General features: G+C 41.2%; 1 protein-coding gene across 1 annotated transcript in view; it reads left to right on the top strand.

Moving 5' to 3' along the window:
* The window catches only part of EGFLAM (EGF like, fibronectin type III and laminin G domains), a 354,680-nt gene that overhangs the window by 307,362 nt on the left and 20,688 nt on the right, over positions 1-26,630 (top strand). The window contains exon 17 of the mRNA XM_063961208.1: positions 4,353-4,469. Within this exon, the coding sequence (XP_063817278.1) occupies positions 4,353-4,469 (117 nt within the window). The remainder of the gene's footprint in view (positions 1-4,352; positions 4,470-26,630) is intronic.

The following is a 26,630-nucleotide window of genomic DNA, read 5'->3' on the forward strand; positions in this document are numbered from 1 at the left end:
GTATCTGTCTGAGGAAGTGTCCACTGTCCATGAGCGATTAAAAAAAATTAAGACTAATAAATCTCCTGGTCCAGGTGGACTTCATCCAAGGGTTCTGATGGAGCTAAACGCTGAAATAGCTAGGCCACTGTATCTGATTTTCACGGATTCACTTACATCAGGCATGGTACCAAAGGAATGGTGTATAGCAGAGGTAGTCCCAATATTTAAAATGTGCATTAAACTCCATCCTGGTAACTATAGACCGGTTTGTCTGACATCAATAGTGGGGAAACTTTTGGAAAGTATACTAAGGGATAGCATACAGGAATACTTGAAGAATTCCCATGCTATAATAAGAACCAGCATGGTTTTGTGAGAAATAGGTTGTGTCAAACTACTTTGATTAGCTTCTATAAGAAAGTAAGTGACAATCTTGACCAGGGTAAGTTTGGGCAACGAACTGGGGTATGAGGTTTAATGTGGAAAAATGTAAAGTTATGCACTTTGGGATTAAGAATAAACATGCAAATTACCAATTAAATGGGGAAAATATAGGGGAAACTGTATTAGAAAAGGATTTGGGGGTGTTCATTGATAGTAGATTTAGCAGCAGTACACAATGTCACAGTGCAGCAACAAAGGCAAATAAGGTGTTAGAATGCATTTAAAGGGGAATTGAGACAAGGGATGAGAGTGTAATCCTGCTACTGTACAAATCATTGGTACGGCCGCATCTTGAGTATTGTGTACAGTTCTGGGCACCACACTATAAAAGACACATGTTAGAACTTGAAAAGATTCAGAGGCAAGCTACCAAATTAATTAAGGGGATGGATACACTGGACTTTGAGGAGAGAATTTCTAGGTTAGATACTGTATGTTTACACTAGAAATGAGACGACTTAGAGGAGATATGATTAATATTTCCAAATGTATAAAGGGGCAATATGTGGAGCTATTAGGTGATTTGTTTATTAAGAGACCTCTACACAAAATGCGCGGACACCCGCTAAGGCTTGAGGAGAGGAAATTTCGTACTCCGTGCAGGAAGGGATTCTTCACTGTAAGGGCAATACAGCTATGGAATCCACCGCCAATGAAGGTTGTAATGACGGACTCAGTCAATGCGTTTAAAAATGGGTTAGATAAATTTCTAGCAGAAAAAAATATCCGAGGATATTCAACCTCAACAACTATGTTACTATGATATTGCCCTTAACCAGAATAGAATAGGGAATATAATGTACTTCAGGTTGAACTCGATGGACTACCGGTCTTTTTTAAACCTCACCAATTGTGTTACTGTGTAACTATGTAAATGATGTGGGACGTGTATGATGAGGTGTAGATGATGTGTGACGTGTATGATGAGGTGTAAAGGATGAAGGATGTGTATGATGAGGTGTAAATGATGTGGGATGTGTAAGGTGAGGTGTACATGATGTGGGACAGGCATGGTGAGGTTTAAATGATGTGGGACACATATGGTGAGGTGTAAATGATGTGTGACATGAATGATGAGGTGTAGAAGATGAAGGATGTGTACGATGAGGTGTAAATGATGTGGGATGTGTAAGGTGAGGTGTACATGATGTGGGACAGGCATGGTGAGGTTTAAATGATGTGGGACACATATGGTGAGGTGTAAATGATGTGTGACGTGTATGATGAGGTGTAGAAGATGAAGGATGTGTACGATGAGGTGTAAATGATGTGGGATGTGTAAGGTGAGGTGTACATGATGTGGGACAGGCATGGTGAGGTTTAAATGATGTGGGACACATATGGTGAGGTGTAAATGATGTGTGACGTGTATGATGAGCTGTAGAAGATGAAGGATGTGTACGATGAGGTGTAAATGATGTGGGATGTGTATGGTGAGGTGTACATGATGTGGGACAGGCATGGTGAGGTTTAAATGATGTGGGACACATATGGTGAGGTGTAAATGATGTGGGACGTGTATTATGAGGTGTAAATGATGTTGGACATGTAAGGTATGTTGTGGTGTAATGATGAGGAACATGTATATTGGGTGTTGTATTGATGGGAAAGGGGTTTTTGAACTTACAGATGGGAGTTGCAAGTGTTTTTTCCAACTTTTTATAAACTTGTGTATATATACACTTAAAAATCACTATAGAGACACTTTAACACACCCCATCTCATATCTTATCTGCCATTGTTGTGGGGGTTACACACTGCAGAGTTTACACACAACATGGGTGTAATGCTTTTTCCAATTGGAAGGAATCAGGAGCGCACTTCATGAAAATATCACACGACCTGTGCGGTAATGTAATGCGGGAGTTCACACTACAGAGCTTGCAGCTTATTGAATTACTCCTAATAATACTGTTACGTAGGGCATTAGAGTAAGGCAGCTCATCAGCATAAGGCAGCAGTTACCTCTTATACCCCAGTAATGCCCATCTCAGAGTACACAATCAAATACAGGTTGAGTATCTCATATCCAAATATTCTGAAATACAGAATTTTTTGAGTGATAGAGAGATAGTGAAACCTTTGTTTTCTGATGACTCAATGTACACAAACTTTAATACACAAAGTTATTAAAAATATTGTATTATAAGACCTTCAGGCTGTGTGTATAAGGTGTATATGAAACATAAATGAATTGTGTGAATGTAGACACACTTTGTTTAATGCACAAAGTTATAAAAAATATTGGCTAAAATGACCTTCAGGCTGTGTGTATTAGGTGTATATGTAACATAAATGCATTCTGTGCTTAGATTTAGGTCCCATCACCATGATATCTCATTATGATAGGCAATTATTCCAAAATACGGAAAAATCCGATATCCAAAATACCTCCGGTCCCAAGCATTTTGGATAAGGGATACTCAACCTGTAATATGAAATTTGGTTAAACTATCGCCTGATGTATGTCAATGCCTCTTCTCATGTGACAATGATAAACCCAAACTATACAATGTGAATAAATATGAATAAAGACATGAAGACTTATTGCCACGTAGAAGGGCCAGATTTATTAGGATGAGAGGAGGGGGATTATGGTGTCGAAGACAGAAAGAAGGGCCCTACACAGCAGTACTCACTACATAATAAGGCTTAGATGGGGGACCATCTGCCAGCCCATCATATACTATACACATTTGCGTAGGGTATCCAAACTCCCCTCCCAATGACACAAGAAGGCCCACCAGGACCGGTGGTGCTGCTACCCCAGAATCCGCATAACCTGTGTATTGGTAAGGAGCACACCTCAAGCTCTACCAGCGGGACAGCATCTGCTAAGGTTCTTTCCCGCAATAAAGCCAACAACAAAAGCTCCCTAATGTCCTAACCGAAAGACCTCCCTATCACAGAAACTTCTGGAAAACCTACCTAACTACGCCGACAAGCACGCCTACTAACCACTGATTGGCTAACATTAACCCCTGCTAAGCCAGCGAGGACATACTCATTCTTGGTGTTTAATACACGACAGGCATATGACAATGCCATCTGTTCCTCATACAGGAGATACAGAGATCCCCAAGGGAAAAACAGTTCATGGAGAAAAGAAGGTGGACAAGAACAGAACCTGAGAATCCTCACATGGGAATGGGGAGAGTAGGGGTAGACATCTCAACATAACTTCGATGTCGACATTCTGATTGTTGATATTCAGACTACAGTATGTCAGCATTCTGGTGTCGACATTCAGAATGCAGACATTTTATACCACATACTTTTTGTTATCCTTCTAAAAACTACTCCATAGGCTGCCATCTTCATTTCCAGCATTTCGGGCACATTCCGGACTTTTGTGTTTATCCATCACTAACATGGGGGTTATTCCGAGTTAATTGCTCGCTGCAGTTTTTCACAGCGCCGCAAACAGGTTACTACTGTGCATGCGTATGCACCGCAATGCGCACGCGCGTCGTACGGGTACAAAGCGGATCGTTGCTGGGGATGGATTTAACAAAGAATCCATTCGCACAGCCGATCGTAAGGTGATCGACAGGAAGAGGGCGTTTATCGGTGTCAATGGACCGTTTTCAGGGAGTGTTTGGAAAAACGCAGGCGTGTCCAGGCGTTTGCAGGGCGGGTGTCTGACGTCAATTCCGGGACCAAAAAGACTGAAGTGATTGCAAAGGCTGAGTAGGTCCAGAGCTACTCAGAGACTGTAAAAAACGTTTTCGTCCCGCAGGCGTTCGCACACTTGCAAAGCGAAAATACACTCCCCCGTGGGCGGCGACTGTGCGTTTGCACGGCTGCTAAAAGTAGCTAGCGAGCGATCAACTCGGAAAGACCCCCTTGATCCCTGTACACGCACGTTTCCCATTTATACATGGAAATGCTGGGCCATTAATAACAAACCTGTCTTCATATTGCAGGGAGGATTCACTCAGATAAAGTGTAATCCAGCCATTTACATTGGTGGTGTTCCTGATTATGACACTGTCAAGAAAAACTCCGGAGTCCTGAGACCTTTCACTGGAAGTATTCAGAAAGTGAGTAGTACATATGCAGATTGATGTTTGGTTTTCTATTTACATCTGTATGGGGGGGATTATGACATCAGTTGTACTTCTATTTCTAGCCAGGCACAGGTACTCGCATTGACTTTTATTGCACAGCAGGATGTACAGATGACGTACAGTATATAATAAATACATACACTTCATGGCTATAAGTACGCTTATTAGGGCTAATTCAGACCTGATCGTAGCTGTACGGCTACGATAAGCCACCCTGACATGCGGGGGGGACACCCAACACAGGGCTAGTCCACCCCGCATGTCTGGCCCTCCCCCCACCGCACAGGTACAAAAGGATCCCACGGCGGCGATGCTTTTGTACCTGAAGAGTAGCTACCTACGAGCGCAGCTCCTGCGCACTGGCATGGAGCTACCCTTCGCTCTCCGGGTCACAGCGGCTGCGTGTGACATCACACGGCCACCGCGGCCCGCCACCCACATGGTCCAGGCATGACTGCGTTGCCCGACTCACGCCCCCAAAACGGCGGCCCACCGCCGCCGACCCGCCCAGCAAACGCCTCTGCCTGTCATCTGATCGCATCTCTGGCATGCGCCGGCGCACTGAGGTGCCTGCGCATGCGCAGTTCAGGCCTGATCGCCTGCTGTACGAAAACGCACAGCAGCGATGAGATCTGAATTAGCCCCATTGAGTAGGCTTATGGCAAACATTTTGTATTTAGTCTGCATCTGATATTAAACGATGAGCTGCCCAGCCTAAGAGGGCCTCGCTTTTAATGATTCTCTACACAGCAGAGCACACTATGGACACAGATATGCTTATTGGTGACAGTGATGTGCGGTGAGTTCAATGGCTGGGGAGGCACTAGCTTCTCAAGTACAAACCCCATCAGCCTGTGTGTAGCGCCTACGGCGGGAGACTACAGCAGGCATTGACGCTGCTGACTGAAAGGAGGAGGAGAGCACCGACCTCCGCTGCACAATGCACTCCCAGCCATAGGCGTGCGCAGCTAAATATATTAGGGGGTGCACCGCAGGAAGGGTGTACCTAGCACCACCCAGGGGCGTGTCTATCACTATTTTACATTCTCTCAGTAAAATCACATGGCTTAATCTAATTTCTCCCTAGTTCCCAGTAATAAAGTAGATATAACACACCCCAGAGAAATACAATGAAACATAATGGTGCAACCACCGGCCAGTACTGACTGTCTGCTATGGATAACCCTGAGTTCTAGCTGCTGCTGCACCCTATTGCTGCTTACACTTCCAGAACCTATCCCTGACCCAGTGGTGGAATTAGAGAGTGGTGGGTCTAAGTGCATATGCATTCCCCCCCCTCCCACACACACCCCACCCCTTGCACCCCCAGCACCTACACCCTGATTTTGAGCTGGCCACTCTGAAAACTACAGGATATTTAGGGAGCCAAACATTTGAGTTTTATTATAACACAAGTAAAGATTAAAAGTTACACATGCGCTATCAGAGCCACATTTGCCTCTTCCTATACCATCAGACTCTTCCTCTGCAGGACACCAGCATTTGTCACACATGTCCCCATGCTCACCAGCTACTGACAGTAGTGCCCCTTGTTCACATTATGCCACACGGTAGGAGCCAAAATTGACATTACGCCACACAGTATGAGCCAAAATTCACATTACATCACACTGTATGAGCCGAAATTCACATTACACCACACAGTGTGAGCCAAAATTCACATTACGCCACACGGTATGAGCAGAAATTCACATTATGCCACACGGTATGAGCCAAAATTCACATTACGCCACATGGTATGAGCCGAAATTCACATTACGCCACACGGTATGAGCCAAAATTCACATTATGCCACACGGTATGAGCCAAAATTCACATTACGCCACACGGTATGAGCCGTAATTCACATTACTTCACACGGTATGAGCCGAAATTCACATTACGTCACACGGTATGATCCAAAATTCACATTACGCCACACGGTATGAGCAGAAATTCACATTATGCCAGTAGATAAAGACAACCTTTCTGTCAAACTTGACAGGTACCACACCCCCTTTCTCCTAGGCTCCACCCCCTTTTAATATTAAATGATAGTGTTTTATATCGCTTAATATTAAATTTTATATAAATTTATAGTGTTCGATATTAAACCGTATTAAAAATTGTTGCGTAACACCAGTCACAGAGTGTCACGCAACACCAGTCGCAGAATGTCACGCAACGCAGCGCGTCAAATCAGGCGGATGAAAGATGCATATTACACAGTGTTAAAACCAGGTAGTTACAGGCAGTCTTATTTCACTATTTTGATTAGGCTGTACACATTCAAACATCACACATTCCAGCAGTTTAAACATCAAGCTTGGTACACGTGGTACAGATTTAAAAAGCATGATGACAGGTCATTTTAAATGTCACAGAAGCCCTCAGAAGTACGATGTACAATTTGACCATGTCCATTTCTTAGACACACGGGATCATCACACATGGCACTAATTTAAAAGGTCATTTTAAAATGTCACAGAAGCTCTCAGAAGTACGATGTGCAATTTGACCATGTCCATTTCTTAGACGCTCGGGTTCATCACAGGTCATTTTAAAATGTCACAGAAGCTCTCAGAAGTACGATGTACAATTTGACCATGACCATTTTCGATTGTTATCTCTGTAGAGGAACATTAGCACCACCTACAGGGTTATGTGTTGACTCAAATCGGATTTTTCCATCTTTTGGATTAATTACATACCATAATGAGATATCATGGTGATGGGGTCCTAAATCTAAGCACAGAATGCATTTATATTGCATGTGCGCCTTATACACACAACCTGAAAGTAATTTTAGACAATATTTTTTATAACTTTGTGCATTAAACAAATTGTGTCTACATTCACACAATTCATTTATGTTACATGTACACACAGCCTGAAAGTAATTTTAGCTACAAATCAGTAAGCCAGTGTATATTTATGGAATCATAAAATAATTTTGTATTCATGTACATTAGTTCATAAGAACTTCTGTATAATGCTTTTTATGAATTAATTTTATTATTAAATAATTTTATGAGCTTTTTATGAACCTCATATTCTACAGTATAAGATATACCCATTTGGAAGGACTTCCGTTCAATCTATACAAGTAGTTTAGACCACTCAGGAATTTTTTTTTTTCTTTTTCTTCTGTATATATAATATAAATGTATTTGGTATGCGTTTGATGCGCTGTGTATGACATTTAAGAACCAGCTAAAAGATTATATCTTTATTGTAACTGAAAAGAATTATCACAATTACTAAATTATAGACTAGAGTTTATATGTTTAAAAGTCCCGCCCCAGCAGATTGGAAATGTGGGACGGCATAGCACAGAGTGGTGGGGGCCATTTGGCTCACAGCCATGACTATAAGAACAGGACACATCACTGAAGTGCACTGAGAAGAAATTTCAACTGAAGCTGTACCGCTATACACACTTGAAGTCATAATGGTAAATATGATATTCTTTTTTATTATTATTAATATTATTATCATAATTATTATTATTATTATTATTATTATTATTATTATTATAATATTTATACATATTGCATTTTTTTTTTTTTTAATTTTATTTTACAAATATGGCTCTGAAGGCTGTTTAAATATGTGGTCTCTATGCCGCGATATACACACTGTTACACGATTCTGCACTGCCATTGCATCCTTTGTTTTTAGGCATACATGCATAATATGTTAATATTTCAAACCTATTGGACAGTTGCAAAGCGCAGTATGAACTCATATGTGTAATGCTACGTTTTTACTCCTTCTTTTTGTGGGGGTATACCCACATTGATGTTGCTGTTTAGCGATGCATTGTAACACATAGAACATATAGCTATGAATTAATGTGATTAAAGTGCAAACAAGTTGTATAAAATGTTAGGAAGCACCATTGGGATCCGCTTAGTATTGATTAAATTAATTAATTTTGTGTATGATAAAACGTGCAGGGTAGTTGATCATACGAGCACCAGGGTTTTCTTTTGGTTTTTAATTAATGTGACTGTCTGAAGGTTATTTAAATATGTGGTAATAGCGACATCTAGTGGTTCATTTTGGGAATGCGCCGACACAGTATTTCATCTAATTCGTTTGATAGATATTAATCGTCTCTCATTTTCATTATTGGTTCAGAGACAGACAATGCAGAACATCAACAGCAAAGACGCTTTCATGGTTAGAACCAGATCTTCTTCTGATGATGATGATGATGATGCTTTGCCAAGTTATCAAACGTCTCATGGTAAGCTATGTCTATAAATGACATTGACACGTTTTTATTTATATTTCAAGTTTAAATAGTATGAAATTATAGTCAAGGTCTACAATTTGTTCATTTTTAAAAGTTTAAATAGTATGAACGTACAACAGTCTGGATACATTGATAAGTAATTATTAAATAGTAATTATTAAATAATTATTATTTTCTCATTTTTATTTCCCCCGATTTGACAGTAATCACAAATACAGAGAATTTCGATTCGGTTGAAGATAGCCCATTTGGTTTAGATTTCAGCATTATACCCGATTTTACTAATATTTTGGAATTGGCGCCAGACTGTGAGTAACATGATATCTTTATTTATTTTTTATTTATTTGTTTTTTATTTATTTATTTATTTTTCCACGGCTAAAGAATTAAAAATAAACCTTGTACAGTTGTGCTGATTTATTGTCAACTGTACACACTTTATATTCTCAATAATGAATCGCTTTTTCATGTTATTCTAATTTTATACCGTATGTAATATTTATTTTTTCATTTTTTCACCGGCTAAAGATGCCACAAAAATGGATGATGCGACGGCTGACGGTATTCTACGGGATATATTGAACAAACCTGATTATTGTCACAACGCCTCTATACAGAACAGCAATGTTGTTGATGAGCAACCGTTTTTCCCACACGCGACAGGGGGTCGGGCTAAAACATTCGAATATAAAGCAGGTGTGTAATCAAGCACTGTTATATGGTATATTGTTATGCGGTGATTTAAATGCTGATTTACAGGCAGCGTCGTTTATATTTATTTTATAATATATGTATTACAGATGACGCTGTAGCAAGGCGATATGATCCTACGATACCAACAGCCCGTGATACAGTCGCACAAATACACAGGCTTAGTACAAGCGGGAAAATATCAAAACGCACAACCGCAGCTGAAACGGAGAGCCATCAATTCGCAGCAGCAGGTGTGTAATCAAACACTGTTATATGGCATATTGTTATGCTGTGTTTTAAATGCTGATTTATAGGGAGCGGTGTTTATATTTATTTTATAATATATGTATTACAGATGACGCTGTAGCAAGGCGATATGATCCTACGATACCAACAGTCAGTGATACAGTCGCGCAAATACACAGGCTTAGTACAAGCGGGAAAATATCAAAACGCACAACCGCCGCTGAAACGGAAAGCCATCAATTCGCAGCAGCAGGTGTGTAATCAAACACTGTTATATGGTATATTGTTATGCGGTGATTTAAATACTGATTTACAGGCAGAGGCGTTTATATTTATTTTATAATATATGTATTACAGATGACGCTGTAGCAAGACGATATGCTCCTTTGATACCAACAGGCCGTGATACAGTCGCGCAAATACACAGGCCTAGTACAAGCGGGAAAATATCAAAACGCACAACCGCCGCTGAAGCGGAGAACCATCAATTCGTAACGCCGGCAATTGTACATAAGGACGTTGCTAGGTCATCAGTTATGGCGGTGCATAACGGTTGTATCAACCCGAACAAACGAAAGCCTGCTCGACCAAGAACGAATGAGAGAAGTCATAATTCAGCATTTACAGATCTGAAAAGAAAATTGTCATATTCCGAAAATGATAAGCCGCAACGGAGAAGGATCGCGTTACAATTTCGCTGGTCAACTCACCTAAATAATCACCCAATGGCGGGCTCCAGTCACCGGGTCTACTGACAAAAATTACAGAATCGGTGTCGTGATAAAGACATCTATCTTGTAATCTATACAGTAGTTTGTACAGTTCAACACGTGCATAAGCCGTTGTAAAGATGGCTATAGTTACATTTGAAATTGCACCCCTGGTGTAATGATCTTTGGCATACTTCCAATTTACCATAACTGTATCATCGTCAATAAAATCCAAAGCGGACACGTCATAGTACGGTAAGAACGCGTATTCAAAAAGTTTGTCGGGGTCGGTCACTAGACACGTATTGGGCATGTTGCTACGTTGACCAAATTTACCCCATAAGGAATTTAAAAACAATTTTGAAATTTGTCTTTTAGCGGGGTTGATTTCTATGTGTTCGGGTCGTAAAGACACGCCTTCATTTTTTTGATAGGCGTCTATATACTCTTGGCGTTTCTCGGCGTCTGTACACCATTCGGGATAACCAGAGGCCACTTGTTTATCCCTGAGGTGCGTTTTAATGTAGCCTGAAAACAATTTGTCAGATCTCTCATCAAAATGCCACACCTCATAGATTTTACATACCTTGTACCCCATTTCTACAGCCAAGTTTAGTTCCACGGTACACCATGTACCGATGAGCGCACGTTTTTCTGAATCATGAACGCACGGCTCAGTCTGTCCAGACTCAGCGCATGTGCGACATAATGGAAACATTAACTTGCCGCCCATTTTAACCGGCAGAACCGGAAAGAATAGGCCACGAGGTGGGTAAACTTTAACCCTGGCAAAACCGAAATACTTTGTGACATCACCAAAGTCCTTATAAATAATGCGTGGGTGCTGTATAGGATACGTTTTGGTTTTATTAACATACGGATAGAGGCTGGTGAAATCAAAATAGTGTATTTTTTCATCACAGCCTGTTTTGTGATACAGCTTTATGGCGTTTGTGCGCCCGCCATAAAGAGCATCACGTGGCTCCAAGGGTTCGGGTAATTCTTTACCCTTCAGAAAAGCCTGTAGATCCGCATCAGAATCTAGCATAGACTTCCATTCACAACCCCAGATTTCACGTATCTGAAATCCACAACGTTTAAGGTAGTGCAACTTTACCTGCGTCTTGTGGTGTAATTGACCGTAGGTCGTTTTAGTCAGTTTGTTTTTATCATCGGCGTTGTAACAAGCACCACAGCCGTGATAAAAACAACCTTGGAATTCAAATGCAGTGGGTGTTCCGTTAATCACGGCATAACCATCCAGGCTGTATTTACCAACTTTCTTCTCACCCCCTTGTAAAGCGTGTCTTATACTCACCCCTTCTTTGTGTTCTATGTACATTAACCACTGTATGGCGGGCGTTGAGTAACGCTTCTGCGTCTTGTGATAGTTATCACCCGGTACAAGCGCCAGTGTCTTTTCCTGTAAAAATTTACACCGGTACATGGCCATGCATACGCTCGCCAACGTAACTAATTGAAAAGCCTCGATGTGACGTTTAACCACAACCTTTTTTTTTTTCTTTGTTATTAGAAACTCCTGTTCTGTCATGGCTATAACAGCAGATCTGAAAGCATCACAAGCTTTTTGTAATATTTTCACATCGTCTTTACAATATCGTACGAGCTCTTTTTGAAAGTTAAACGGTTTGTGTACACACTGTTTATACCAAGCTGTAAACTCAGATAATTCATCAGGCATCATGTATTGTGGACCAAAATACTCTATTGACGGCATAGCTCCTATGTAATTTTGGTTATCAGCTGTGTTAAAAAAATGTGGGAAATAACCTTTGGTACCGTCAAATCCCATCGCCTTTGGTAACTTGCTAAGCCGCATGGGTAAAAAATTTAAAGAGTCGATAAATCTTATCTTCAAATCTTTTACCGTGATGCACATTATGTTGCCGCCTCTAGATAATAATTCCATCTTTAATTTCTCCTTATTCAGCTGGCGCAGCACAAAATACGCATCATAGCGACCCGCATTATGGGCTATGAATGTGTAATGCGCAAATTTTGGTTTCATGAACGTCTTTACAAAGTCTTCGATACACGCAACACCCTTAAACTCCCAGTCTTTCTCCCCCGTTAATGTTAAAGCGTAACAGTAGTTTGGTATGTGCACACCCGTCTCCTGCATACACTCAAAATCATAAAAGATGTATTTCTTTGTGGGCTCTTCCGACTTGATGGTTTGTATATAGCACAAGTGGTTCGAAAACCCATCAACGAATACCTTACAAATGGGACACTTTAGGCCTCGGCAGTTATGATCTGTTCGCCTGTAGAGACAACACTTGTCACAATATACATGTTCAAGACAGGATATTTTGTGATCAAGAGCTAAAGCTTTGTGTTGCTCTAAACACTCGTTTGATCGACAAAATACCCTACACACCGAACACCTTAACGCCGTCACACCGTCGTCAATACAAGCCGGCCTGTGACAAGCCTTACAAAAGAAAAGACAATCGTGATTATTTCTATGATGGTAAGCGCTATGACAACGGACGCAATAATATCGGGCTCCAAGAAACGCTTTGATATCGAGTATCCCATAAAAGTGACAATCGTGATATAACACAAACAGTGTGTCTTTGTAACGTTTGTCCGTACAGTAATATTTCCAATCCCCTTGATTATAATAGAGGATATTGATAGAAGCGTTTAAATAATTTTCAAAAATTGCAACAGCGCTAAAGCTGACCGCTTTATCAAGCGGAAGATTCAAAGCTTTATGTAGTTGGATCGCTCTCTCCTGTATTACATGGTCATCGGCATTGTTACCTTTATCCAGAAGTTTACAGACGCTAGCGGCCAAACACAGGTTATTACCTATGCTTCTGTAGTCATAGAGGTATCTCTTTCTCTTATTTATTATTAAACTTTGGGGCAGGCGTTGTAAACTCCTCCCAGTCAAGCCAGACCCTGCCCTGTTCCTAAAAATACTGATCACAAATCTTAAGCCTGTGGATAATAAGAATTCAGCGTTACTTTGAAGCGTGTTTGTAATCTGATTCAAAAAACTGGCAGCGTCTAATGTTTCTTGCGGCTTACGATGCGAATATATGGCATTGTGTAACCCACCACCCTCCAATCTAAGCTGAACACGGTCGGCAGGATCCGCACCTGCGAGGACGCCATCGAGCATGGACTGTATCGCAGTATGAATGGCTCGCACCCCCTCTACAAATGATGTAACCCTGTCCAAATTAACAAACCGATAGTGATTGTGGTACTCAACGGCTCTGAAATTCGGTCGTTGTCGTTCATAGCTGTTAATTGCTTCTAAGTATACATGTTGCCGACCTTCGTCATTACCGGGTGACTCAACACTGCCTGCATCATCATATATGGGGCTTGCATTGCGCTCAATATTGTCAGCCTGTGATTCGTCATTCGGTAATGCATGGGGTGGGGATTGATCTAAATCTACATGCCTCGCACTGTGCTGACCGCCTACCACATGTTCCCTGTGCCGCTTGCGCTTTCTCAATTGACCACCTACCGCATGTTCCCTGTGCCGCTTGCGCTTTCTCGATCTGGTTAATGTTGTTACAGCCTGTTTCACCTTTGCGCGTCGGAATAACTGTGAGATCTTGTATGTTAAACAAGGTTTAATTCGTGGTTTTTTTTTACAGGCATTTAAATTTAAAACACGTTTCAAACCATTGCCTAGCATGCCTAGTCACGGCTCAGTTTCATTTATTTCTGCAAAATGATGTATGTTGGCTTTAATAAATTCAGTTGTCTTAACCGACCGATCTATGTATTTTGACATGACATTCATATACGTCTCAACAACTTCTTTAACAATGTCTTGTTTACATTTACTACCGTGGCACACACCTTTAATGTGTTTTAACAAATATCCGGCTTTTACGCCCATGTTCTCAACATCTTCCCGTATCTTACCCAACAACGCGTAAAATTGTATTTCAGCGTCTTGGCCTAATTGTTCTGAATTTTGACATTCATCAACTATGTCGGGCGCTAGCCCTCGCGCCGGTACACAAGCATCAGCCGATGCGTGTACCAGGGCTGTCGTTGTAAAAATATTGGGCATTGATGTTACACAATCAACCGTTGTAGTATTACCAGGTATTCCTGCAACGGCTGATAATACTTCATCAGAACTATTCTGCGGATCTTGTGTCGTTGACTCTACACAGTTTGTAATAAGCTCTTGCCCATTTATGTCATCAATATCTGATATCACAGGATTACCAGCTATGTGTCTTGTTTCTGTTTCAGAGCAATCCTGTGTATCGGTAATAGTAATGACATCGGATTGCGACAATTGCTTAACATTACTTCTTGAGTCAATATTTGATAACAAACCAATGCCTGCTATGTGCCTTGTTCCTGTTTCAGAACAAACCTGTGTATCTGGAATTGTGATTACAGCTGATTGCGACAATTGCTTAACATTACTTCTTGAGAGACGCGATGCCCTCTTAACCTTTACAGTCTTTGTATTACCAGCGACATCCCGGTCTGCAGTGTTAAACGCTGTGTGTTTTGATGTTACAGCAACATCATTACTTACGCATGATACAGTTTGTAACGCGATCCTTCTCCGTTGCGGCTTATCATTTTCGGACAATTTTCTTTTCAGATCTGTAAATGCTGAATTATGACTTCTCTCATTCGTTCTTGGTCGAGCAGGCTTTCGTTTGTTCGGGTTGATACAACCGTTATGCACCGCCATAACTGATGACCTAGCAACGTCCTTATGTACAATTGCCGGCGTTACGATTTGATGGTTCTCCGCTTCAGCGGCGGTTGTGCGTTTTGATATTTTCCCGCTTGTACTAGGCCTGTGTATTTGCGCGACTGTATCACGGCCTGTTGGTATCAAAGGAGCATATCGTCTTGCTACAGCGTCATCTGTAATACATATATTATAAAATAAATATAAACGCCTCTGCCTGTAAATCAGTATTTAAATCACCGCATAACAATATACCATATAACAGTGTTTGATTACACACCTGCTGCTGCGAATTGATGGCTTTCCGTTTCAGCGGCGGTTGTGCGTTTTGATATTTTCCCGCTTGTACTAAGCCTGTGTATTTGCGCGACTGTATCACTGACTGTTGGTATCGTAGGATCATATCGCCTTGCTACAGCGTCATCTGTAATACATATATTATAAAATAAATATAAACACCGCTCCCTATAAATCAGCATTTAAAACACAGCATAACAATATGCCATATAACAGTGTTTGATTACACACCTGCTGCTGCGAATTGATGGCTCTCCGTTTCAGCTGCGGTTGTGCGTTTTGATATTTTCCCGCTTGTACTAAGCCTGTGTATTTGTGCGACTGTATCACGGGCTGTTGGTATCGTAGGATCATATCGCCTTGCTACAGCGTCATCTGTAATACATATATTATAAAATAAATATAAACGACGCTGCCTGTAAATCAGCATTTAAATCACCGCATAACAATATACCATATAACAGTGCTTGATTACACACCTGCTTTATATTCGAATGTTTTAGCCCGACCCCCTGTCGCGTGTGGGAAAAACGGTTGCTCATCAACAACATTGCTGTTCTGTATAGAGGCGTTGTGACAATAATCAGGTTTGTTCAATATATCCCGTAGAATACCGTCAGCCGTCGCATCATCCATTTTTGTGGCATCTTTAGCCGGTGAAAAAATGAAAAAATAAATATTACATACGGTATAAAATTAGAATAACATGAAAAAGCGATTCATTATTGAGAATATAAAGTGTGTACAGTTGACAACAAATCAGCACAACTGTACAAGGTTTATTTTTAATTCTTTAGCCGTGGAAAAATAAATAAATAAATAAAAAACAAATAAATAAAAAATAAATAAAGATATCATGTTACTCACAGTCTGGCGCCAATTCCAAAATATTAGTAAAATCGGGTATAATGCTGAAATCTAAACCAAATGGGCTATCTTCAACCGAATCGAAATTCTCTGTATTTGTGATTACTGTCAAATCGGGGGAAATAAAAATGAGAAAATAATAATTATTTAATAATTACTATTTAATAATTACTTATCAATGTATCCAGACTGTTGTACGTTCATACTATTTAAACTTTTAAAAATGAACAAATTGTAGACCTTGACTATAATTTCATACTATTTAAACTTGAAATATAAATAAAAACGTGTCAATGTCATTTATAGACATAGCTTACCATGAGACGTTTGATAACTTGGCAAAGCATCATCATCAGAAGAAGATCTGGTTCTAACCATGAAAGCGTCTTTGCTGTTGATGTTCTGCATTGTCTGTCTCTGAACCAATAATGAAAATGAGAGACGATTAATATCTATCAAACGAATTAGATGAAATACTGTGTCGGCGCATTCCCAAAATGAACCACTAGATGTCGCTATTACCACATATTTAAATAACCTTCAGACAGTCACATTAATTAAAAACCAAAAGAAAACCCTGGTGCTCGTATGATCAACTACCCTGCACGTTTTATCATACACAAAATTAATTAATTTAATCAATACTAAGCGGATCCCAATGGTGCTTCCTAACATTTTATACAACTTGTTTGCACTTTAATCACATTAATTCATAGCTATATGTTCTATGTGTTACAATGCATCGCTAAACAGCAACATCAATGTGGGTATACCCCCACAAAAAGAAGGAGTAAAAACGTAGCATTACACATATGAGTTCATACTGCGCTTTGCAACTGTCCAATAGGTTTGAAATATTAACATATGCATGTATGCCTAAAAACAAAGGATGCAATGGCAGTGCAGAATCGTGTAACAGTGTGTATATCGCGGCATAGAGACCACATATTTAAACAGCCTTCAGAGCCATATTTGTAAAATAAAATTAAAAAAAAAAAAAATGCAATATGTATAAATATTATAATAATAATAATAATAATAATTATGATAATAATATTAATAATAATAAAAAAGAATATCATATTTACCATTATGACTTCAAGTGTGTATAGCGGTACAGCTTCAGTTGAAATTTCTTCTCAGTGCACTTCAGTGATGTGTCCTGTTCTTATAGTCATGGCTGTGAGCCAAATGGCCCCCACCACTCTGTGCTATGCCGTCCCACATTTCCAATCTGCTGGGGCGGGACTTTTAAACATATAAACTCTAGTCTATAATTTAGTAATTGTGATAATTCTTTTCAGTTACAATAAAGATATAATCTTTTAGCTGGTTCTTAAATGTCATACACAGCGCATCAAACGCATACCAAATACATTTATATTATATATACAGAAGAAAAAGAAAAAAAAAAATTCCTGAGTGGTCTAAACTACTTGTATAGATTGAACGGAAGTCCTTCCAAATGGGTATATCTTATACTGTAGAATATGAGGTTCATAAAAAGCTCATAAAATTATTTAATAATAAAATTAATTCATAAAAAGCATTATACAGAAGTTCTTATGAACTAATGTACATGAATACAAAATTATTTTATGATTCCATAAATATACACTGGCTTACTGATTTGTAGCTAAAATTACTTTCAGGCTGTGTGTACATGTAACATAAATGAATTGTGTGAATGTAGACACAATTTGTTTAATGCACAAAGTTATAAAAAATATTGTCTAAAATTACTTTCAGGTTGTGTGTATAAGGCGCACATGCAATATAAATGCATTCTGTGCTTAGATTTAGGACCCCATCACCATGATATCTCATTATGGTATGTAATTAATCCAAAAGATGGAAAAATCCGATTTGAGTCAACACATAACCCTGTAGGTGGTGCTAATGTTCCTCTACAGAGATAACAATCGAAAATGGTCATGGTCAAATTGTACATCGTACTTCTGAGAGCTTCTGTGACATTTTAAAATGACCTGTGATGAACCCGAGCGTCTAAGAAATGGACATGGTCAAATTGCACATCGTACTTCTGAGAGCTTCTGTGACATTTTAAAATGACCTTTTAAATTAGTGCCATGTGTGATGATCCCGTGTGTCTAAGAAATGGACATGGTCAAATTGTACATCGTACTTCTGAGGGCTTCTGTGACATTTAAAATGACCTGTCATCATGCTTTTTAAATCTGTACCACGTGTACCAAGCTTGATGTTTAAACTGCTGGAATGTGTGATGTTTGAATGTGTACAGCCTAATCAAAATAGTGAAATAAGACTGCCTGTAACTACCTGGTTTTAACACTGTGTAATATGCATCTTTCATCCGCCTGATTTGACGCGCTGCGTTGCGTGACATTCTGCGACTGGTGTTGCGTGACACTCTGTGACTGGTGTTACGCAACAATTTTTAATACGGTTTAATATCGAACACTATAAATTTATATAAAATTTAATATTAAGCGATATAAAACACTATCATTTAATATTAAAAGGGGGTGGAGCCTAGGAGAAAGGGGGTGTGGTACCTGTCAAGTTTGACAGAAAGGTTGTCTTTATCTACTTATGCCACACGGTATGAGCCAAAATTCACATTACGCCACACGGTATGAGCCAAAATTCACATTACGTCACACGGTATGAGCTAAAATTCACATTACACCACACAGTGTGAGCCAAAATTTACATTACGCCACACAGTATGAGCCGAAATTCACATTACGCCACACGGTATGAGCCAAAATTCACATTACGCCACACAGTATGAGCCGAAATTCACATTACGCCACACGGTATGAGCCAAAATTCACATTACGTCACACGGTATGAGCCAAAATTAACATTACGCCACACGGTATGAGCCAAAATTCACATTATGCCACATGGTATGAGGTTCACCAACACCTGGCCACTGCTGCTCAATCCACTTCACGGATGCAGGCCAGCTGAGGATGCTGAAAATGAAGACCACAGAAGCCACGCCGGGTCCTGACTGTTACTGCCGGCTACAGTCCACCACTGAGATCAATCATAGAGCTGCATGGGGGAGGGCTGTCAGCAGCAGCCTTGTCCATGCAGCTGCAAAAAAATAAAAAAAATAAAGAAAAATCAACTGAACGACCTGGGGGCACATACCTAGGTGCCCCTCCCCTGAATCTGCCACTGTCTCCAGTACACACAGCATACTGTAGATTATATTATGCACAGTCCCCCTATAACGCACCCATACTATATTACATTATACACAGCCCCCCTTACCATAGCACACATGTTGGTTTACATTATTCACCGCCTCCCCCTCTGCATTGCACACTCATACTATATTTCATTAAACCAGCGCTCAAACCCTATTTGTAGTGGTGAATGATACGGTTATAAAGTGAAACTAAAATCAATAATGAAAAAGCAGGTAATATACTTAAGGTTGTTTATTCTAAGATGCTGAGATACTTTCTTTCCCAAAAGGTATAAATTCGGTTTAAAAGTTAATCAGTGATTGGGGCACGCTCCTGGTTTGAGCTTAAATTCTGAAGTTCAAGGTTCAATTGAAAGAACAAATGCTGTAATCTTTGTAAAGTCGAAAAAAAGAAAAAGAAAAAAAGAAAAATGCCACAGAGAACCCATTTCTGTATATATTTCATTAAACACAGCCCCTCTCCCCATAGCACACACATACTACATTACATTATAGACAGACTCCCCACCCCATAGCACATCCATAGTATATTATAATATATCCAGCCCCCCTCCCCATAGCACACCCACACCCATAGTATATTACATTGTACACAACCCTTCTCTCCCCCATAGCACACCCATGCAGCATTATACACAGCCCCTCACCCATAGCACACCCATGCAACATTATGCACAGCCTCCCTCCCTCATAGCACACCAGTGGCAAACGCAGGATTTGCATGGGGGGGGGGTTTCCAGAACTGGGCGGAGCCAATCACGGGGGTGGGGACTGAGGTGACCCAGTATATGCTGGGTCCGTAAAACTAGTGTGTGTGTGTGTGTGTGTGTATATATATATATATATATATATATCTACATATATATATATATATATATACACACACACACACATACATATACACATATACAAAGCATATTAAACATGCATACATATATATATATATATATATATATGTACACACACATACAGTACATATATATATATATATATATATCTATCGTGTGTGTGTGTGTGTGTGTGTGTGTGTGTGTGTGTGTTTATATGTATATGCAGTGCCAGATTAAGATCCTCATGGGCCTGGAGCTGAAATTTATGAAGGGCCTATTGTGTGTCGCTACAAGGGGTGTGACCAGCATGGCAGGTGTTTGAATACTGATATAAGGGTGTGGCCACTGATGTGGGGGTGTGGTCTGTGATGTGGAGTATGGCTAGCACCATACACAGCATAGCTACTCACCTACCTTCCACGACCTCATTATCCCACCCCTCTTTGCTTATATGAAGCACATCCACTGTTATATTATTGACTACTGAAAAAAAAATACGTTAACAAAACACAAACTATGGTTTATTAATAAAATGCAACAATGTCTATTTATAAAGTGCTGTAACAGAAGTGTAATCCCTCTCGTACAGATAGTTTGCGGTTGCACACTGTTCGAACAAATTGCGTTTTTCCTATGTCATAAAAATGCTTAGTTCAAAAGTAGAGCAACATGTTAATTTAAATTTTATAGTTCAATTGTGTCACATGAGTGACACAAAAGAATTAGTGGTGATCGTGAGGATGTTGAAGATGATCATCCAGGAAGGCCTTGCAAAAACAAATGAAAATGTAGAAGAAAAAAAAAAGCGAAATTTTGGAACAAATTCAAGAGGATCACATTTTTTTTTAGATAAAGTTATTACCGGTGATGAAACATGGATCTCCCGGTACGATCCGGAGACAAAACGCCAGTCCATGCCCTGGAAAATACCATCATCACCATGAATGAAGAAAGCACGTCAAAGCAAATTTAAACTCAAAGCCATGTTACATATATATATATATATATATACACACAAAGTCAAAGAATACCGGCTCTCCCATCAGCTGCATTACCGCGCTGGGTGCCCGCATAGTACAATTCAATAGAGATACGTGGAAGTGCGGCACTCCAAGCGACTTCAATAACGACACTGCAGGCAGTAGAGTTAGAGCAACGTTTCAATGTTTAACACATTGTCTTCAGGCTAACAAACATACATAAAACAACACTCACCTAAATAGTGATCTCACCCCAGTGACTGGCGCCATCGATCCGGAAACGGGATTGCAGCCCGCCCAGGAACCCTGACGTAGACGTCGCTGACGTCATCATAGTGCTCCCATCACCAAGGCAACATATCAACAAGCATTGACTGCATAGAAGAAACATGTACATTATCATAGGCATAGTTACATTATTACTTATTGCACAAATGCTTAATTGTATATTAAAGCCTATCTTAGCACATATGATGCAAGCCAATACATACATAAAAAGAAACGCTAGACAACACACACAGGCATAAATTATCGGGCAAGAGCATATCTGGAAACATAGCTGTTTGGTATAATGTTTCCAGATATGCTCTTGTGAAACTTTCTACGTTTCGATTTTAGTGCAAAATCGTCATCGGGAACCATCAGGTTCCTGATGACGATTTTGCAATAAAATCGAAACGTAGAAAGTTTCACTTGGTCTTTGACTATTTATTTGACTGGGAGTGCCGCCAACTCTATGCTGCATTTATTTATATATATATATATATATATATATATACACATACACGCACAGATGTATCCGTTTACGAAAATCGCAGCATAGCGGGTCACGTGCGCATGCATACTCCAACTATGCATTCACTACAATGGGGCTGTGGGGCTGTGGGGCTGCAGAAAAGTATCCCTTATCCAAAATGCTTGGGACCGGAAGAATTTTGGATATGGGATTTTTCCGTATTTTGGAATAATTGCATACCATAATTAGATATCATGGCGATGGGACCCAAGTCTAAGCACAGAATGCATTTATGTTACATATACACCTTATACACACAGCCTGAAGATCATTTAATACAATATTTTTAAGAACTTTGTGTATTAAACAAAGTTTGTGTACACTAAGCAATCAGAAAACAAAGGTTTCACTATCTCACTCTCACTCAAAAAATTCACCGTGCATGACATCACAGGTCTTGCAAGATTCTGTGTTACGGAGCAGTCATCCCACAAGCAAACCGTAAACAGATAATGTGATTGGGATCCTGCTTCACCACAGGTGGTCCAGTGTGAGTATTTAGCTTGGTAAGTATAATGGACCTTACTCAGCTTCAGTTGTAGCTTTAATTATTTAGCAAAACTACAACTGCTGACGATCAGATGCTGGGGGCCGCCCGGCACATGGCAAGGCCGCCCAGCATGCTAATGGCCGCCAGCAATGTGATTGCAATTCAATTGTGATTGCATCGTTGGCACCGCAATATAAGTGATGCCTCCTGCCTGGCTGCGAAGGCAGGTGCAGCGCCACAATCTTATCTGTCTGATGTTACACGGGGCCGCCCTGAAAACAGCCCAGACCCACCTGTGTTCCTGTTGCATTGCCGCCCCCGACCGCCCCGCAAATACCTCTGCCTGTCAATCAGGCTGAAGCATTTGTATTACTGCAATGCGATCGCATTTCCCTGCCCATGCACGCGCAGTGTGTGCACTGGGCCGATATTTGGGGATATGTGATTGCATCTCAGATGTGAATCAACCTGAATAAGGCCCTATGTCTGTAAGCAGCACCCTGATGAAAATTGTAATATTGCACCTGCCCCTTCATATCTCATACAAATATTGCATTTTTATTCTACGAAGGTTAGGTTTAGGCAGCGGGGACGGGAGATTAGGTTTAGGTAGCGGGGATGAGAGGTTAGGTGCACTTACGGAGGAAGGTTAGGGTTAGGCAGTGGGTAGGGAGGCCAATCCGGTATCGGGATCAGCGGGACCCCGGGATTTAGGCCCAAAAACGGCCGGATTCAATCCCGGGATTGGAAGCTCCAATCCCGGGGATTGAGGGATCAGCGTTGAGCGTCCTCAGGATGCTCAAATGCTGCCCAGCTTCCTGCTCCCCCACACACACTGCGCTGTCAGCAGCCGCAGAGCCAGAAGGTGCAGCGGTCTTCACCCGCCAGCTCCCCCCGCCACCTGTTCCCGGCTCTCCCTGGACTCACCCGACGCCGCCTCCTCCCTCCTGCTTGCAGCTGGCTCCCTCTGCACTCACCCGCCACAGGTTTGTAAGTGTATTTATGTCTGCGGGGACGGTGGGGAGAGGAGGGGTGGGGAGTGGGGGACGGCCGGACACAGTTGAAAGCCAATCCTGGGTATCCCGGGATTGACCATTTTTCAATCCCGATACCTGGGATTGAAAAAATGGCCCAAGATTGGACTCCCTAGTAGGGAGGGTTAGGATAAGGAGGGTACTCCTGTTACTCACCCCTGTTGGCTTATACTAGTTTGGGATCCCAATGTTGGATTTCCGTACGTCATGATCCCGTGCGCCAGCTTTCCCTACTGAACATATGACGGCCTTCCCTACTGAACATATATTAACACATACATACATACATACATACATACATACACACACACACACACACAGTATGTATATATATATATATATATATATATATATATATACATACACACACATACTCACATTGTGGGAGTGTATATATATATATATATATATATATACACACACACACACACACACACACACATATACATACATACACTTATATATGTACATTCACTTATAAATATATATGCATACTGGACCTATATAGGAGTGTATTTCAGACTCTGCATATTCGTATATATAAAAATAACAGTCCCTTAGCCTGTCTGCTGCCCTACCATATTGCTGTATTATCAGCAGCAACCAGGCAGCAGGTCTGCCACCTCACCTTTAGTCAGGAGGAGCAAACACCCTGCTGCTGCCGGGCCATCTTCACGGAGCTGCAATTAGTGTTCCGATTTGCAGTGCCTGCTTGCCTACGCTGTGTTGTGGTGGCTACGCATGGACCTGCGGCCGGGATGATCCTGGGGGCTGCACCTGAGTGATGTCATGAGGCGCGGAGGAGGTGCCGAGTCACTGTACGTATGCGGCGCAGGGAGGGCTAGGGATTGGGAACCCTTCAACTGCGCCGCCATCGTAGGTAGCATACTGGCGCCGGCAGCGGCATTTTATCCACAGTCTGGTGGACGGGTGGGGATGTAGCAGCTGGGGGGGCGGGGCCTCGGACCGTCACTGGAGACTGTAGCAGAAGATTTTTTTTTCTTTCTTTCTACTGTAGCAAAACAATGTGCAAATGCTGTGGGCCTATTTGGACAGTGGGCTTGGAGCTGCAGCTCCATCCGCCCCATTGTTAATCCGGCCCTGTGTATATGTATGTATATACATGTGTATATATTAGAGATGAGCGGGTTCGGTTTCTCTGAATCCGAACCCGCCAGAACTTCATGTTTTTTTCCACGGGTCCGAGCGACTCGGATCTTCCCGCCTTGCTCGGTTAACCCGAGCGCGCCCGAACGTCATCATGACGCTGTCGGATTCTCGCGAGGCTCGGATTCTATCGCGAGACTCGGATTCTATATAAGGAGCCGCGCGTCGCCGCCATTTTCACACGTGCATTGAGATTGATAGGGAGAGGACGTGGCTGGCGTCCTCTCCGTTTAGACACTTGATTTACTAATTTTGGGGAGCATTAGGAGTACTCAGTAGTGTACAGTGCAGAGTTTTGCTGATAGTGACCAGTGACCACCACTTTTATTTATAATCCGTTCTCTGCCTGAAAAAAGCGATACACAGCACACAGTGACTCAGTCACATACATACCATATCTGTGTGCACTGCTCAGGCTCAGGCCAGTGTGCTGCATCATCTATATATATTATATATCTGTCTGACTGCTCAGCTCACACAGCTTATAATTGTGGGGGAGACTGGGGAGCACTACTGCAGTGCCAGTTATAGGTTATAGCAGGAGCCAGGAGTACATAATATTATATTAAAATTAAACAGTGCACACTTTTGCTGCAGGAGTGCCACTGCCAGTGTGACTAGTGACCAGTGACCTGACCACCAGTATATAATATTAGTAGTATACTATCTCTTTATCAACCAGTCTATATTAGCAGCAGACACAGTACAGTGCGGTAGTTCACGGCTGTGGCTACCTCTGTGTCGGCACTCGGCAGCCCGTCCATAATTGTATATACCAGTGACCTAACCGTGGTTTTTTTTTCTTTCTTTATACATACATACTAGTTACGAGTATACTATCTCTTTATCAACCAGTCTATATATTAGCAGCAGACACAGTACAGTGCGGTAGTTCACGGCTGTGGCTACCTCTGTGTCGGCACTCGGCAGCCCGTCCATAATTGTATATACCACCTAACCGTGGTTTTTTTTTCTTTCTTTATACATACATACTAGTTACGAGTATACTATCTCTTTATCAACCAGTCTATATATTAGCAGCAGACACAGTACAGTGCGGTAGTTCACGGCTGTGGCTACCTCTGTGTCGGCACTCGGCAGCCCGTCCATAATTGTATATACCACCTAACCGTGGTTTTTTTTTCTTTCTTTATACATACATACTAGTTACGAGTATACTATCTCTTTATCAACCAGTCTATATATTAGCAGCAGACACAGTACAGTGCGGTAGTTCACGGCTGTGGCTACCTCTGTGTCGGCACTCGGCAGCCCGTCCATAATTGTATATACCACCTAACCGTGGTTTTTTTTTCTTTCTTTATACATACATACTAGTTACGAGTATACTATCTCTTTATCAACCAGTCTATATATTAGCAGCAGACACAGTACAGTGCGGTAGTTCACGGCTGTGGCTACCTCTGTGTCGGCACTCGGCAGCCCGTCCATAATTGTATACTAGTATCCAATCCATCCATCTCCATTGTTTACCTGAGGTGCCTTTTAGTTGTGCCTATTAAAATATGGAGAACAAAAATGTTGAGGTTCCAAAATTAGGGAAAGATCAAGATCCACTTCCACCTCGTGCTGAAGCTGCTGCCACTAGTCATGGCCGAGACGATGAAATGCCAGCAACGTCGTCTGCCAAGGCCGATGCCCAATGTCATAGTACAGAGAATGTCAAATCCAAAACACCAAATATCAGTAAAAAGCCTCTTTTTTTCTTTGCGTCATGTGCTGTTTGGGGAGGGTTTTTTGGAAGGGACATCCTGCGTGACACTGCAGTGCCACTCCTAGATGGGCCCGGTGTTTGTGTCGGCCACTAGGGTCGCTAATCT

This window comes from Pseudophryne corroboree, chromosome 1, assembly GCF_028390025.1.
Source record: "Pseudophryne corroboree isolate aPseCor3 chromosome 1, aPseCor3.hap2, whole genome shotgun sequence".
Classification (NCBI taxonomy): Eukaryota; Metazoa; Chordata; class Amphibia; order Anura; family Myobatrachidae; genus Pseudophryne; species Pseudophryne corroboree.